The sequence below is a fragment of the Zingiber officinale genome, chromosome 7B (genome assembly GCF_018446385.1).
Source record: "Zingiber officinale cultivar Zhangliang chromosome 7B, Zo_v1.1, whole genome shotgun sequence".
Lineage (NCBI taxonomy): Eukaryota > Viridiplantae > Streptophyta > Magnoliopsida > Zingiberales > Zingiberaceae > Zingiber > Zingiber officinale.
Window position 1 is genome coordinate 58183515 of NC_055999.1, and position 17965 is coordinate 58201479.

The 17965-nt window shown below is 36.0% G+C and overlaps 1 protein-coding gene across 2 annotated transcripts; it reads left to right on the forward strand.

Annotated features, from left to right (window-relative positions):
• Positions 1–3872: 3872 nt before the first annotated feature.
• Positions 3873–10344, forward strand: LOC122005788 (CSC1-like protein RXW8). 2 transcript variants are annotated; one of them, XM_042560992.1, is made up of 11 exons: positions 3873–4030; positions 4385–4728; positions 5074–5220; positions 6044–6107; positions 6214–6423; positions 6863–7051; positions 7716–8014; positions 8343–8619; positions 8849–9127; positions 9451–9684; positions 9817–10344. In XM_042560992.1, the coding sequence occupies exons 2-11, from the start codon at positions 4448–4450 to the stop codon at positions 10123–10125; spliced, it is 2289 nt and encodes a 762-aa protein (XP_042416926.1). In that variant the 5' UTR covers positions 3873–4030; positions 4385–4447; the 3' UTR covers positions 10126–10344. The 2 variants fall into 2 exon arrangements, with proteins under 2 accessions (XP_042416926.1, XP_042416927.1); XM_042560993.1 differs by lacking the exon at positions 8849–9127.
• The last annotated feature ends 7621 nt before the right edge of the window (positions 10345–17965 follow it).

Here is a 17965-nt window from a genome sequence, read left to right on the forward strand (position 1 = left end):
GAAGGAGAGGAGAAGGCACTCGTGGAGAGGAGAAGGAGAGGAGAAGGCACTCGTGGAGAGGAGTGGAGAGGAGAACTCGTGGAGAGGAGTGGTGAGGAGAAGGCGCGCGCGCGTTGAGGGTTTAGAGTTTAGCAAAGCGAGGGCTGCGAATTTATTTTAAGTGAGTTTAGGGGAAACATACACAACACTTTAAAAAACGTTTTTTAAAAAAATGTTGTCTTTGACCATAAACAACAACACTAAAGACAACACTTCATTAAAAACCGTTGTCTTTAGTAAAAAGTAAATACCATAGACAACGCTTTTCACTAAAAGCGTTGTAAAACAAAGAACGACAACGTTTTTATTAAAAAGCGTTGTCTATTGGGTGTTGTTGAATGCAAAAATTCTTGTAGTGATTGAAGATTTCAAGCAAAGTCTATTATCAGCAACTTCTTGAGAAGTGAACTTCTAATAACTTTGCAAAATATGTGATTGTTGGTTCATGAGGTCTTCACATACTTTTTCACCTTTTTGATAAGGAGAAGTTAGATTTTTTCCAATATGTGCCAAAAATACACAATTTTTCCCATCTCTTACATTCTTCCATGAACTAACCCGTTAATAGTAAATGATTAGAACTAACCCGTTAATACTAAATGCATCTAATCCAGAAGGTCCATCTTGAGTATGAAATACATGGCATGGTAAACAAAATGCAACATCTGCACTAGGAGAATATTCCAACCAAGATGGGAATAACTTAAACCATGATGCCTAAAAACTGTGAGGATGTTGTTCTCCAGAATTTAGATAATATGAAATCATACATTGATACAGACTAGCTTTACTATAAGCTCTTCTAAATTCATCATGCTTTTCAATGTGGTACTCCCATATTCTCGGTCACAATCTTGGATCATGTTCTAATGTTTGAATATCAAATATGTCATTGATTTCAACTCTTAAAGATTTTGCAAGATGAACTTCAGAATTCAAATGATTAATATCTATAGCTAGATTTGATTGAGATATTCAAATTTCATCATTCTTTCTTTTGAAGAATGAATTAATTGTTTGTGATTTTTTAATCTAAAAAAATGATTACTCAAGTTCGAATCATTAATAAAATTATAAAATCACTCATATACTTTATAAAATTATAACATAAATTAGGTAGTTAACAAAAAAAAAGATACATTTTCATATAACATAACTTGTTAAATTTTATAAATATATTAGTGAATTAATTCATTAATCCATCAAGAAAATTTTGCATTGTGATGTAAACCACATGACTCACATTGAAATTAAGTAATCATCAAGTGATAATGTGATATATTAGTCTATTGATGTTGCAAATTTATAATGCATTGAAAAGTCACAATTGAGAAAGGAAAGGTAATAGCTTGGATTTCTTACCATGGGATGACCTTGAGCGGTCTCTAGAAGCGATAAGGGAAGCTGGAGAAGTATGATCAACACATAAAAGACCATAAAATCTACTAAAAACTTCAACATACACTAAGAAAGATCTAGGACTGTACCATCTTCCCTTTGTGCGAAGATCAGAGGTCTAAATAATGGAAGAAAGAGAAGGGAGCTATGAGATAAAGAATGAAAATAGCGACCATCGACCACCTCTAACAGAGCGAAAAAGCTCGAGGTACGTGGCAGGTGCCCCAAACCCTAACTTGATTCATAGTCCTTGTCTTAATGTGGAGGATGACACTTCTACCGAGTCTTTTGTACGGGAAACATGATCTGACCCGATAATAATTTAAAAACTTACGGATCATTTGCAAAGTAGTACCATTTAGCAAGATGAGGACTCAAGGAGGGATGGCAGAGCAATACAAGGCGCCAGCGAGACCACTTTGGTCAGCGATGTGATCGGTTTACCGTCGGTGAGATGAGTGTATTTCTAAGGACGTTTTCCTCATCCTGGCTATATCTTATGCTGCACACTATAATCTAAATATTATATAAGTCTAAATCCTAAAATCTAAACCTAAAGTCTAAAATCTAAAAAATATACATAGTGTTTGTGTAAGGTGTGCAAGGTGTATATATATATCTATAGAGTTCTGATATGCTGTGCGATGCTATAGTGCGTGATTGTACGTGTAGCGCAACATATCAGCTTTCAAGTTTTTTTTTAAAATTATTTTTTTTTAAGATTTTGAATTTAAAAAATTCAACATTTCCTTATATAAATCCCTAATACATGGATATATCCTCTAACACATATTACGATACTATGTAAATATTTAAATTTATTTTATTTTTAATTTTTTCTTTTAACTAAATACTATAACCCAATTGGGAAGCCTGAACCCTAGAGGTACAATCTAAAAAAAAATAGCTTAAAAATTATAACCCAATTGGGAAGCCTGAACCTAGAAATAAAATATTTTAATTAATTTTTTTAATTCAAAATTTTTAAAATATCTATTATTTTTTAGATTTTGAATTAAAAAAATCAACATTTCCATGTATAAATCCCTAATACATTAATATTACCCTAAGGTAAAATCTTAAAAAAAATAGTTTAAAAATTATAACCCAATTGGAAAGCTTGAATCGTAAAAATAAAATCTTAAAAAAATATTTTAATTATTTTTAATTCAAAATTAAAAAAAAACAAAAAAGTTGATATGCTGTGCAATACGGACAGTCGTGCACTGTAGTGTCGCGCAGCATATCATATATATATATATATATATATATATATATATATATATATATATATATATATATATATATATATATTTGTGTGGCCATTAAATTAAAAAAATTATATTATATATTTATTTTGTATATATCTTGAGGATGATAAATGAAGGCAGGTCCAATCATTTATACCAAATATAATTATCACTAAATCGATTCTCATATATTATTTAGAGTATCCATATGATATTCTCTAAATATAAAATTTATCTTAAATTTTATATTTTAAGTAAAAAAAAAATCTTTGTATCAATTACTTATCTATTCCTTAAATTTAATTTTCATGAATATTATTTCTCTAAAAAAAAAAGGAATAAATTGAGTAATAAAAAATAACTATTATATAAGAAGCCAGAAAAAATAAGAAAAAAGTGGATGAGAGAGAAGAAAATAATAAAATTTTTAGAATAACTGATATAGTATGTAATAAAAAATAACTTTCTAAATTAAATTTAATAAGATAGATAATTTATTCTAAATTTTATAGGTATTATAGTAAAATTGATACGATACAAGTAATTTATGGTAAATTGATTATTTTATAAATAGGAGAGTGCAAGTATTGAATTGCTCTCCCTTTGTATTTTGGCAACTGATTAAAATAATTATGAGTTCATTGACTAAATCACCATTATTTTACGAGTCAAACTTCAATTAAAAGCATAACGCCTGTTTTTTGTTTGGTAAGTAATATACTACTTATAATTCACATGCATCCAGTGCCTTTTTAATTCACATGCATCCAATGCCTTGACATATCCTTCACTGTCCACATCACCACAACTTGGATATCGGCCCACATGGCCTGTCTGGGTTTATTATCCAAACGAACCCGGTTCATTACCGTCCGCGGCTTACTCGAACCAATTCGAGTTTGAAGTTATTGATCTCAAAAAAGGATGACAAATTCTCATACTGATTTGAAATTCCATGAGTTAACAAAAGACATTTGGTCCGAACCAAGTGCAATTCAGACCAACAGACACAAACCGGTCCGGTTCGGCTGACCGCGCTCAATTCGCGTCGGCTGGGAGACGTCCGATCGCTTACTTCGACGGGGTCTTAGTAAGCATAGCGGCGCCGACCCACCATTAAGCACGCGCCACGCGTCTCCCTTTGAGTACCGAACCCCGCCTTTCTCGGATTTTCTCGTTCCTTCTGAATCCTCTTCACCCTCAACTCTCCAATCATTTTCCCTTATTCTTTGTGCGGTTCCATGCGTGATTTCTGTCCCAGGCTGGTTCCTTGTTCCCGCACTTCTGTCTTCTCCGTCGATCTCGAATCTTGCTTCCTTGCTAGGCGTTTGTTCGTCGCACAGGTATTTCGTGTTAAAATCGCAATTTTTCTCATCGGAGAAATGCCGGATTTTGTGCCGTTTTAGGGTTTCTGTTCGTTCCCGGGAGAAAGATCCCTCCTTCCTGTCGGTTCCTTACTGGCGCTCTTCTCCTAACCCTTTTTTACCCAACTCGGTCAAATCTTCGGGGTGGTTGTATCGGTTTCTATAATTAGAGAGAGTGATAGGGTGGATTGTTTCGTGCCTTATATTCTTCGACAAAAATTGTTTGCTTGAATTTTGTCGTCCGCCAAAGTGAATTCTTCGTCACGACCTTTATGTCCGGTGACTGCTGAGTAAGAGTCGTAATTTTGTCGCTAAAGGTTGGAACTTTTGCAGTATGCGATGCGAGGAAGTAGTGGATGTTTAATGGGTGAGGGTGCTTGTTGATACGAGGAAGTGATGAAGCTTTCTGCTCTTTTGACATCTGCGGGTATTAACATTGGCGTCTGCGCTCTGCTATTATCTCTCTATTCGGTGCTCAGAAAGCAGCCAGGAAATATCAGTGTTTACTTTGGGCGGAGGCTCGCAGAGGAGCACGGACGACAGCGGGACTCATATGTTCTGGAGAGATTTGTTCCTTCGCCGAGTTGGATTTTGAAAGCTTGGCAATACACGGAAGAGGAGATCCTATCTGCTGGGGGCTTGGACGCAGTTGTATTCATTAGGGCCATTGTTTTCAGGTGAATAATATTCATGATAAACTCTTCAACATTTAATTTTTAGTCATTCTTCTTGAAATTGCAAGAGGTAGACGTTACTACTCAAACTTGTTGTCTCAAGATCAGAATGATGATAATCCTGGATAGCATATTATTGTCCATGCCTGGTTGACCTGAGCACACATGTATAGTTTTTTGTTTTTTTCCTTCAAAATATATGTCGGTCAATTTCTTGTGTGGATTGTCACAATTTGATCACAGCTATTTTTTTTTTTCTTTTTTGTATTTTATCTCAATACATGTAGCAAGTGCAATTTCTCTTACAGGATTGAATCACTGATTCTTGATTTGACTTAAATTGAACAGTATACGGGTTTTTTCTGTAGCTGCTTCTATATGCTTATTTGGTATCCTTCCGCTGAACTATTTTGGGCAAGAAATGCATCATGTCCACATTCCGTCAGAATCATTAGATGTATTTAACATCAGTAATGTCATGGCAAAATCACGATGGTAAGCACTAACTTGAATTGCAAGGTGCATTAGAATCTTATTTATTCTTTATTATTGACATTTTAAATTATATTATGGTGTTTTTTTTGGCATTAAGGTATTTTTACTGTAAATTAGATTTGATGAAGTTTTTATTGTGAACTATGATCTGCAGTATAAAAAATTGGATTTTTATTTTCTAAAAATCGTCAATGAGTATAGTCTTACTTGGGTGGATCACTTGAATATAGATGGGTGCATATGATGACAGTTGTTATTACTATGTGATATTTGGTCTCGTATGTCCAGCGATCATAAAAATGCATTACTTAACCCTCACATAATTTAAATGGAAGATGGGCAGAAATAATTCCTGTTCATTAGAGTCAAAATTCATACCAAGTGTTGGAGTAATAGGCACCTAGAATGTCCATCTATATTTTTTATTCTCACTACAAAGCACACTTGAAGGTTCACATGGTTTATGAAAGGACTGCTTAGTGCAGGAATAGTATATCCTTTCACATCCATGCTTATGTTCAGGACCAAGATGAACGTTAGATGTCAATAGAATACACACCACAAGTAGTTGAAGTAGTTGTTGCCTGCATAATGGGACATCTGGATAATTACACGAGCCAAAAATCTCAAGTAGAATATTTTCAATAACAATTTCAAGATTGAATCAATTAGTTTTTGCATAAAATAGTTATAGCACTTTCTCTGATTTTATTATTTTTCTTCTATAGTGTGCAATTATTGATTTTTCACAAAAATGGTGCTTGTTGGAAGATTAGTACTGGAAATTTGTTTATTTTCACTAGCTAACAATTATTCTTTGCAGGCTTTGGGTACATTGTCTTGCTCTCTATATAATATCCATTTCAGCTTGTATTCTTCTCTACTTTGTAAGAACTTAATTCTATTTAGTTGATTTTCTGATAGCAATTTTCTTTCAGATTAGACCATTATATAATTTTATACTGACTATTGAGATTGTTCAATGTTGCACAGGAGTACAAAGGCATTTCTAAATTGAGGCAGTTTTATATTACTCGATCACTCCCCAACCCTAGCCAATTTACTGTACTTGTTCGTGGCATTCCAAAGTCAACAGAAGATCCACTCACTGATACTGTCAGGAACTTTTTCACAAGATATCATGGCCCGAGTTACCTTTCACATCAAATGATTTATCGGGTTGGAAAAGTCCAAAAAATTATGGTATATAATCTTATGTGTTTGATTTATTAAAAGGGCTTGATGTGCTCTTTTCTCCTTTATATATATATATATATCTCAAGCTGAATACTGATGGAAGGACAGTTATTAGTTACCATGCCAGTACATTGATTTTCCCATCTCATTTTTGGTCACTTTAAATTTAAAGTAGATACTATGCTCGCTTATGTTTATCTTGCATTTGTAGTGATAATTTCCTATGGATTGGTTTGTTTGTCATTTTCATTTCTTGAAATTGATTAGTTCACAATCAAAACATGATCTTTTCTGAGTTAGTGTATATATTTTGTCTCTTCATGCATGCATGGGTAGCTTTGCATTTCCTATGTTTTAATGTTATTATGTACTTGCTCTCTCTATCATTAAATCTCTTCTTTGCTCACTAAAGATTCACATTGCACTAATATTTTTCTTCTTCCAGAGCGGCGCAGAGAAAGTTTATAAGAAGTTTGTGCACTTCAATCATTGTGCTCATGATAAGAGATTTCGTCTTAAACTTTCAAGGTGTGGTCTTTGTGGAGGAAAATCTAATGGTTTCCAGTTATTTCGGAGTCAATCTGAAAGTAACAAGAAAGTGATCCTTAATCATCCGTTGACTGAGAAAAATAAGGTGACGCAATTGGGAAGTAGAAGTCCTTTTCTGCCTCTTTCATTTTGCAATTTTTTTGAAGTGGGTTTCTTCTGCTATGCAATGTTGTGAAATATTTTGTAATGACTCCAGATCATTGTCTCTTTTGTGTAGCATAGTAATGACATTAGTAGTACAGGGAAAAAAACATGAAATCATTTATGGAATAAAATGTGTACTACAGGCAATAGCCTCAGTACTTATCCTAGATCCAAACTACTAGCGATAGTTAAATCTAGTCCCTCTGTCCTGTGAAATTATTAATCTTGTTTGTTTGGTTTCAAGAATTTTTATGGGGCAGCAAAAGTTATAAATCATATAACACTGAGCTAGTTTATATTTCAGTCAGCTATTTTTCTTCTCTTTGTCAATGTCATGTCTACTTCATAGTATCAAATATTCTGTGTTCTAATTATTTACAAGCTGTATGATTCTTTATACTTTGTAATTATGTAGGCCCTACTATAATGATATATTCTTGGCCACATCTAATATTAGATTATAATTGAAGTTAAATTTGCTACTTATGTTTCTACATGCATTGGATGATAATGTGTCAAATATGTCAAGGAATTACTTTTCTTTGATTAGTGAAATGGTTCAGTTATGTTATCATTACTCAATATTTTGCACTAAATTTGTACAGGAATGTGCTGCTGCTTTTGTGTTTTTTAGAACTCGGTATGCTGCATTGGTTACTTCAAAAGTTCTCCAATCATCAAATCCTATGTTGTGGGTCATTGATCTTGCTCCAGAACCCCATGATGTGTACTGGTCAAATCTTTGGTTGCCATATCGACAGCTTTGGGTTCGGCGAATATCTACTCTTCTAGGTTGTATTGTGTTTGTGGTCTTGTTCATCATTCCAGTGACCTTTGTCCAAGGTTTATCTCAACTAGATCAGTTACAACAGCGGTTACCCTTTTTAAAAGGCATACTAAAAAAGTAAGTACTTCGTCTAACTTGTGGTACATGAAAATCTACATACTAAGTCAAGTTCATGATCTCAAGATCAAATTTTAAATTATTAAATCAGTTAACAATTATTTAACTTTTTTCTTTTATCTCTAGAAAATATTAGATTATGAAATAATTTTTAATTTTCTTATAGTTGTGTCTATGAATATAATTAGTTTTTAGCATAAGAATCTCGTAAATCACTCAAATGGTTCACAGCTGATATATTAGACTTCCTTGGATCAGCTATAGCATTTTTATTATCACTTTTCTGACAATTTTTTAATTACATATTTGTAATATATTTAATGTGCAGGGATTTTATGATACAAATAGTGACGGGGTACCTCCCGAGTGTCATCTTACAATTATTTCTTTACACAGTTCCTCCGTTGATGTTGTTGTTTTCTTCTGTGGAAGGACCAATTTCACGCAGTGCAAGGAAAAAGAGTGCATGCACTAAAGTCTTATATTTCACTATCTGGAATGTATTCTTCGTTAATGTTCTATCTGGTTCCGTCATTAACCAACTCAATGTAATATCGAGCCCAAAGGACATTCCTACCCAATTGGCTAAAGCTGTACCGAGGCAGGTAATTGTCTCTTTTACAAAAAATGGTTATCTTTCTTTCGTCATTTCAAAATCCACAAGAATTAAAAATATGGCCAATTACCAACCAATATCTCTAAAAAAGGTTAAGAAATACAATATTAAAATGAATTGTCCATAAGATTTGGAACTTCTTCTCAATTAGGATTGACTTGCTATGGTTTTTGTCTTTAATCATGTCTAGTGCTGTGATTGTTTTTGGTTGGATACAGGCCACATTGTTTATCACATATGTTCTCACTTCTGGTTGGGCAAGTTTGTCGACTGAGATAATGCAGCCATTTGCCCTCTTATGGAATTTTTTTAGGAGGTATATCTTTCGAATTATGGAGGAGGATCCTGATTGCATTCTATCGTTTCCTTATCATACAGAAGTTCCAAGAGTTCTTCTATTTGGACTACTTGGTTTCACATGTGCCATATTGGCACCTCTAATCTTGCCATTCTTGCTGGTCTACTTTCTCCTTGGATATGTCGTGTATCGTAACCAGGCAAGTACTGTGCTTTGTTATTTTAAGTTAATCGACCGAGAAGGCATTACGTAAAAGTTTGACTACATATGATGTCAAACAAAGCAATCTTATAATCTGCTTTAGTTATTCGGCTCTGTCATTTGGTATCACAACTCGGAAGCACAGCAGTCAGTTAACATGTCGATTTAGTTTCTGTAATGAGTGCAAGGATTAAATATGTTTGATTTCCTTTAACACTTCATCTTTCTCACACAGCATTTTTTTTTTTCCTTCAGTTTTTGAGTATTCTATATTATATTCAGAAACAGTGCAATGGTTTATACTGATCCTCTTATGGGCAGATCATGAATGTTTACATCACACGATACGAAACTGGTGGAAGAATGTGGCCTATAGTCCACAACACAACAATCTTTTCATTAGTAATGGCACAAATAATCGCTCTCGGTGTTTTTGGCCTCAAGGAATCAACTGTTGCCTCAGGGTTCATGATTCCACTTTTGATCTTAACTCTGCTTTTCAATGAGTACTGCAGGCAACGGTTTCATCCACTGTTTAAGAACCTCCCAGCACAGGTTGTTCTGTAGTAGATTTAGATTTTTAGCATGTAGTTAGTAGATTATTGACTCACATTGTTCTTTGTTACTCTCAAAGATATTGTTGATATACTCGACCATTTTTTCTAATGGCTTTTAGTGAACTTATAGGACTTGATCGATAGGGACAAGGAAGATGAGGAAACTGGAAGAATGGAACAAATTCACGAACAGCTGTTTTCTGCCTATTGCCAGTTTCCTGCAGAAATCTCCAGCAGTTGTACGCCAGATGAAGATGGAGAAGGTTCGAGTGGCGTTGATAAGAAAGACATGTCGGGTGACGATTTACAAGTGGATGTCAAGCATCCAACGCTTCCTAACCTTCCAGTCTTTCGACTCCGACAAGCTGTTGATGCTGTCAGCATGCTTTTCTCACTGCAAAACAGGAATTTATCAAATCAAAGGATAATAAGTTCTTGAGACTGCTTGCGGATACACAAGTCAGTCTCACAGGATTATAATATCATTCTCAATATTTTAAAACACTTTAGTTCCACACATATTCTTTAGTGTAGATATCAATATCTGCAAAGGAATTTTGTAGTGTTATTTTTTTTTTATTACAAGCACAAGAAGCAAAATTAAAATTGTAAGATGATAGTTACCATGGATATGGATGTATCATACGCTGAACCTTAAGCTACTTGTGGAAAATTGAGTGGCTGGATGATCAAATGATTTTTTTTTTAAAAAAATGATCCTTCCTATTATTTATTGTATATGATTGAAAACCAACTGGTCGAGAGCCATGGCTGACTGCTTCTGCTTTGAAATGGATTCATCAAAGTCGTCACTCGGAATATATTACACTTTGAGGAGTTTGATTATTTATGATACTAGATATTATCCTCTAGGAGTTTGAATTGTTTGTGACATTGACTGTTAAGGGGAGTTTGAATTAATTGTCACTGGACTGACTGTTAGCATTAATCTATTATTTTTAATTTATCTTGGTAGTTTATGAGACCAAATCGATTACTTTGACAATTAACATAAAAAAAGGGAGATATGACAATTAACATAAAAAAAGGGAGGAGGTAGGTAACAAGTCTGATTTCGAGCCGTGACGGATCTAGAAATATAAGTATGGAGAGACAGATCATGATAAACAAAAGACGGTAACGTTCATCTTCACCGGTGGAAGCCTATAATATTAGGGGTTTCACCATCGACAGGGGGACAACTGCCGATGCCGGCCCTGACTTCAAGTACGGCCTAAGTTAGAATTGTCAGGAGTAAGGTTCAAATTTCTTAAGAGTTTATTGTCTTAGGGAATAAATTCTTTCCATCTAGACGGCCATTCGATATCATGATTTACTATTCTTCCATAGACTTTGAGTCTGATCGTGGAGGGATGCGTTATCACCTCTTTAACCCACACATAAAATTAATTATTTTAAATTTAAATTTTAAAGGGACATTTCAAAATCACGCCTTTTAATTTCTGAAATTTACAGCAAATGACTATTTATGTAATACGATAAACAACCTTATAATCATGGATGTATTGTTATTGTATCATTGTGAAATTTATTATTACTACCAAACTTCTTAAAATCATAGCAAATTATTATCATAATGTTGAACTAAACTATAGTAAAAAAAATGTTTTGTGCTTGAGCATAATAAACTGCTTACCATACTTAAATTTGCAAAGCTATTAACTCCTTTTGCATAACCAACTACCAAAAGGCTGTCCTCGAACATGGTGCAGCCGTAAGACGTCGGACATTCATAATTCGAATCCTACTATTGCTGGATGAGGGTTACTTGTGATTTCGAATTTACCTAATTAATTATGATACATTGAAAAACGTTCAGTAAGTAATAATACTCCATAGTTCGAATCTTCGTAGGATATTTAATCTTTGTGGTGCATAATTTATAGATCCAATAAAATTTTAAAAAAAATATTTGAAATATGATTTAGAGTTCAAAATTGATCTTATTTTTAGTACTACATCTCGTAATACACCAATAATCTTAAGGTTTTATGCTACCATCCAAAATGACTACTACTGTGAAAGACCTAACGTCTAGTATAGTAAAATTTGACAGGTTTGATAGTGGCAATTTCATCTGTTGAAAGAAAAGGGTTTATTTTTAGGGGTGAATCTAGATATAAATTTTAACGAGGGCTAATAAATTTTTTTTACAATAATAAATATATTTAATAATAAAAAGTTCAATTCGACATAGATAAGTGTTTGAATTGAACAAATTACATACAACCAAAAAATAACTGTAAACCTTCTGGTTCTATTTTCTAGGACAAAAGGTTGATGAATAAACCTACAATAATAAGCATAAATAAATTAAATAAACATAATGAGTTATAAAATGCTACTTGGATGATATTTGATCGTTAAATAATTTTTTTTACATGCATTTGTCTAGAAAAAAATATTAGATGAGGACACTAGGAGGAGGATATGATGAAACTAATTAAAGATGCAGCATACATACGGTAATAAGTACAGAGTAAATGATGGAAATTTGTCCAATTCAAACAAATAAATAGAAAAATAAAACTTACCTTATCATCACCACCTAAGTTCAGCATGTTAAACAACAAATGCATGTTAAAATGGGCGACTAAAGGGTGGAGAAATTCATGAGTGTGGACAAGCGGAGGCGATCAAGTTGTTGACCGTCGACGAAGGGAGAGCAAGTGGACGAATTCCTCCTTGGCTCATTCTCTAGTAGATCTTGGTTAGGGCTTCAACCCACTCCTGCCTTCGCCTAGATCCATCCCTGTTCATTTCCTTTTAGTGGTCCTAAAGGTGGTTTATGTGCTCAACATCTCAAATCCAACATATGAAAGAGAGGAGAAATTGGACAAGCTTCATGCAAAACAGAAGTGGGAGATGAATGATGAAATCTGTAGAGGTCACATCCTCAACTCCATGGGAGACAACCTGTTTGACATCTAACGTAGAAACCGTCAAAGAGCTATGGTAAAAACATGAGACAAGGTACATGAAAGAAGACTTCACAAGTAAGAAATTTCTTGTCTCCACATTCTTCAATTATAAAATGATGGACATTAGGTCTATCATGCAACAATTCACTGAATTAGAAAGAATGTTAAACCATTTTTCTCAACATAATTTGATTATGGATGAGATAATAATTGTTAGTGGTTTGATGGATATGTTGGGATGTATACTATAACCCTAGCTTTTGCATGAACATCTGTTTTGAAATATTTTGAAATAAGAATCACTTTTGTCAAATGTCTGCATTTTATATTTGCATATATGTCAATGCAGTTGTCCATTTAATTTATATTGTAGATAGTATGGTATGTGGTGCCACATAAAAGATCATGTTATCGGTTCCTTATAAATTATAAATAGTAGCTCACAACCAAGATGGATTGGGGCAAACCATTGGAACGGTTGTAGTGTAATTTGGTATTAGTCTGTCTTGACTATAAAATTACTCTAGTACATTGTGTGTATTGAGCATGACCGTTTGAGATTGTTCGATTTGTACTGACTACATAAAAGAACAGAACATCTGTTATTATGGATGTGCGTTCTCTTAATCCCTATATAATAACAAGCACGTATACTTAGTATTTATTTTTTTTAACTTATCAATGGGTGAGATGTAACGACCCGCCTCCTACTGACTAGGCTGTGAGGCTGATCGCTACATTATGCTGTGCTAAATTACTATTGCGGAAAATCTGGATTGATTAAAATTTTACTAAACTGATTACTGTAAACTGAACTTAATATTCTAGGTGTACCTAGGAGTCGTACACATGCTAGGGGAGATATTCTATGCCTCTCGGATGTCCTGCTAGCTGTAATCAGGCATTTCAATCGATCCATGGGTCGATTGGGCTGTCGGATCTATCCAGTGATCGATCCAGCTTGATACTGGCACGGAAAGAAGCTCTGGATCGGTCGGCTGACCGATCCATAAGCTGTATGGCTTCTGTGCGCGGCTGGATCGGTCTACAGACCGATCCAGGAGCACACTGATCGGTCGGCTGACCGATCCAGTGGCTCACTGATCGGTCGGCTGACCGATCGGTGAGCGCTCTCTGTTTGCATCTGGATCGGTCGGCTGACCGATCCAGTGGCTCTCTGATCGGTCGGCTGATCGATCAGTGAGCTTCTGAACTCTCTGTTCGCGTCTGGATCGGTCGGCTGACCGATCCATAACAGACGCGAACTCTCTGTTCGCGACTGGATCGGTTAGCTGACCGATCCAGTAGCACAACCCACTTCTGATCGATCTGTAGACCGATCTGGGTCTCTGATTTCGAATCAGAGCCCCTGATTTCAGCACTTGTTCGTGCCAAAACCTCACATTTCACTTATACAATCCATAGAATAAATTCTAATGACATAAAGCTAGCATTCTAAACTGGATATAAAGCATGGTTTACTAGTTCGTAGCATTTAACAATTAAAAGTGCGTGAAAATAGAAATACTAAAGGTTCAATTGTTTAAGCTTGCTAGATCCCCTAAGGATCTTTTATTCCAAGTTCCTGCCACACACACCATCTCTGCATTGAACTCCAGCTTCCTCTGCTAATCCATTTTCCCTTTACCTTTATCTGCAGTATAAGGAAAAAGTATCTGTAAGCTTAAGGCTTAGTAAGAAACCATCTACCTCACTAAAACATGCAACGATGCAAACATGTTTTAAAGAATGCTATTTAAAAACATGAACTGAGTTTGTTAAAGCATGGCATACTGAAATCACATGGCATAAACACTGAAACATAGCATGCATAATAAATCTAAGCATGGAGCTAACTCATAGTATCAACTAGGAGAACTAACTGAAACTGAAACTAGTTAAAACTGATCTTAACTATGATCACGTAACTAGATTATGAGTTTTGGAAGCTATTATCGTAATAAGTGAAAATAGTAATCATGCTGCTGTTGGGCCCGGCAACTGTACTTTGCTGTGCGCGCATCCCTAACTAGACCCGGGTTTGCAAGTCCCGAATTTAGTAGGGTTACTAGGTTATCTGAACCTAGGGACGACTGTGGGAGCCCAACCCAATGGACATCTGGTCCAGTACAGTGCCTACTGAAAATAAAATACTGGATATAGCTACTAATTGCTTATTTTGCTGTGTTCTAGGTTATCTGAACCCAGAGCTAGGTTATCTAAACCTAGAGGCGACTGTGGGAGCCCACCCATTGGACCGTAGTCCCATGAAAGCTGTAATAAGGCTGACTAAGCTATCTTAAATGCTCCCATTTCATTTTCTGAGCTATCAAAAATGCCTAAGTTGCATTTTTCTAAGCTAACCATTTAATCGAACACCTAGTGTGCTTTAACTCTCCTCTCTATTAGGGAGACTACCTTTAGGCACCCGACAACATCAAAACCTCCAACTGAAGGGGGGTAAAGACGTGTCCGGCCCATCCAAAGGCACTCACTAAATCCCTAAACCTGCGAGGAGGGTTAAATGCACCCCTTTGTGTCGAAAAAAACTGCATATAACTGAACTAATGCATAGAAAACCAAACGGAAGCTACTTATACTGCAGGTGAGGGGTTTCTTACCTCGTGCTCGAAGTTTCTTACGATTCTAATCGCCGGTTTTCCGGTGGAGACGATCCTTTCGATGATCTTCTCGCGTCCACGCGTTCCTCTCGCGGAGGGGAGCGTCCTCGTGTCCGAGATGTCGCCGGAAGGAACCCTTGGGACCCTTGGGGCGGAACCCTAGGTTCCCTTGTGGTTGGCGCCGAGAGAAAAAGAGGAGAAGGAAAGGTTCGGCGGTGAGGGTTTGAGGAGAGGAAAATCACGATCCAAATAACCCTTCACTCATTTATTTCCTATTTATATTAAGTGGTAATTTCCGCCCAAACCTAACATAAATATTATTGAATCCCTTTCCTTTCAGCACGACCCTGCTGGGTTCAACTGGTTACTAGCATTATCCCTTAAACCATAGGTCTTGGGTTCGATTCCCGCTTAGGCCGTTTTCGTTTTCTGTTTATTTTTGCTACTTCCGCTATTCCAAAAATTCCAGAAAAATATCCTAAAATTCCAGAAAAATACTAGGATATTTCTAAAATAATTTTGAGAATTTTCGGGCGTTACATGAGATTTATTCGTTAAATCAATAAGTCTGATGAGTTGGGATATAATATTATATATATGGTGTGTTGTTGATTATAGAAGAAAATTATGTCCTAATTATTTAGGCTGATGATGTCCCCTTGAGAAGCTCATAAGGATTATCATGTAAACCCTGCAGGTGGACTTAGTCCGGCATGATAATAAAGTTGAGTGGTACTACTCTTGGAATCAGATGTTAATTAATTGAGTTGTCAGTAACTCATTTAATTAACGGACATACGATATCTTAAACACGGGAAGTTTAACACACTCATGATAAGAAAGAGCTCATATTGTAATATGGGATTGGTGCGGTAGTTCAATAATAACCCTTTAGTGGTATGAGTTATTATTGATTGATTTGGGTTGGATGTTCGGGCCAAACATAGGAAGCCCAAGCCCATTAGGAGGCCTAAACCAATTTCTCCTCTAGGTCCCTGTTGTAGCCTCTATATAAAGCCTCGCATCCACCCATCCATAACTTAGTTTGGTTTAACTGGGTTTGGTTGAACTTGGTTTAGTTTAACTTAACTTGGTTTAGTTTAACTTAACTTGATTTGGTTTAATTTAACTTGGTTTGTTTTAACTTAACTTTGGTTTGGTTTAACTTAGTTATAGAAAGAGAGATTTTTTTTTAAATGGAATTCGGTTATAGAAAGAGAGATTTTTTCTAAATAGAATTCTATTATTTTTCTTTCTTTATAACCGACGGCAAGCCTATAAAAAGGAGTAGGTGGTGGCTCATAAAACCTAACTTTCTAATTTTCCTAATTCCATAATTCTCTTCTCTCCTCCTAGGGCCGGCGGCACACATCCTTCTCCTTGTGGCCAATGCCCCTCACCTCCCCTCTTCCTCCTTGGTGGCCGATGCCACCTTCACCTCCACCTAGGGTCGGCGTCATTCTTCCCAACCCCTCATCCTTGAGGGTTGACGTCCCTCCTTGCTAGATCACTTGGTGGTCGGTGGCTTGGAGAAGAGGAAGAAGTTGAAGAAGAGAAAGAAGAAGAGAAGGAAGAAGAAGAGAAGGAAGAAGATTAGAAGGTGCCCCATCCTAGAGCCTCCTTTTGTAGTCGACGGTTTGAAAACCGAGAAGAGAAGGAGGGTGGTGTTGTCTTGGTAGATCATCACCCACACGACGTCCAAGAAGAGGAGAGAAATACGGCAGAAGATCAAGAGGTCCTTAGCTACAAAGAAAAAATACAACTAGTTCTTTAATTCCGCTGCGTATCTAGTTTTATTTTCTTTGTATCATTTTTGGAATACCAACATAAGAGGCCAATGATCTTGTACTTCAATCAAGGTGTGCTTTGATCATTCAAGAACTTGCTTGATTGATCAAACACATGTTTGATCGAACATGCGGGTTGCTAGGAAAAGTTTTATTCTTGTACAATTTTTTTGTATAGGGAAATTGAAACAGAACGAAATTTCAGCGCCTTCAAGTGGTATCAGAGCAAGTTTTCTGCCTCCGAGTGTTTGGTTTTTGGTTAAATTATGCACTTTTCATATAATTTAGGTAAGATAATAGTAGGATATGTAAAATAGATTAACTCTGTGGTTGCAGGCATCTTAGTTCCAACTATTATGACCTATTGTGTTTGTATGTGATTTGAACCCTCGTGCATGTCGAGGGTATTTTGTGTGTGCATGATTGTAATTATTAAATACAACCGGAGCTGTATTAGTTTATTTTATATTTTGTTCGTGTTGGAACCCCAAGGTGTTTTGATGTGATCAAACAAGTTAGGTCATGTTTTGTCTAACCCTTGTGTCTAAGTATGCAGGAGCTTAGGAACACAGGAAGTCGAGCGGAAGACGCGACTAACGAGAAGGATGATACGGGGAGAGAGTCGACGGGCTCGGTGCGTCCGAGGGACGAGGTGACCGTGGAAGAGTACACCAGTGGACGAGAAGAACGTACACGACGTTCGAGGGACGAGACACCGGGAAGGAAGGCTGCTCGAGGAGAAGGTCGGAACTTGGATTCGGGTGAGCCCTATTCCGGATGGCCGAGATCACCCAAGCTAGCGGAGCCGGAGTTGAAGACCTGGACCGAGACGAGCTAAACCGAAGTAGAGCTACCGGACGGAAAAAGTCAACCAGAGTTGACTTTTGGGTCCGGGGCGCCTGGACTGAAGATTTTGACCAGATCGAGTT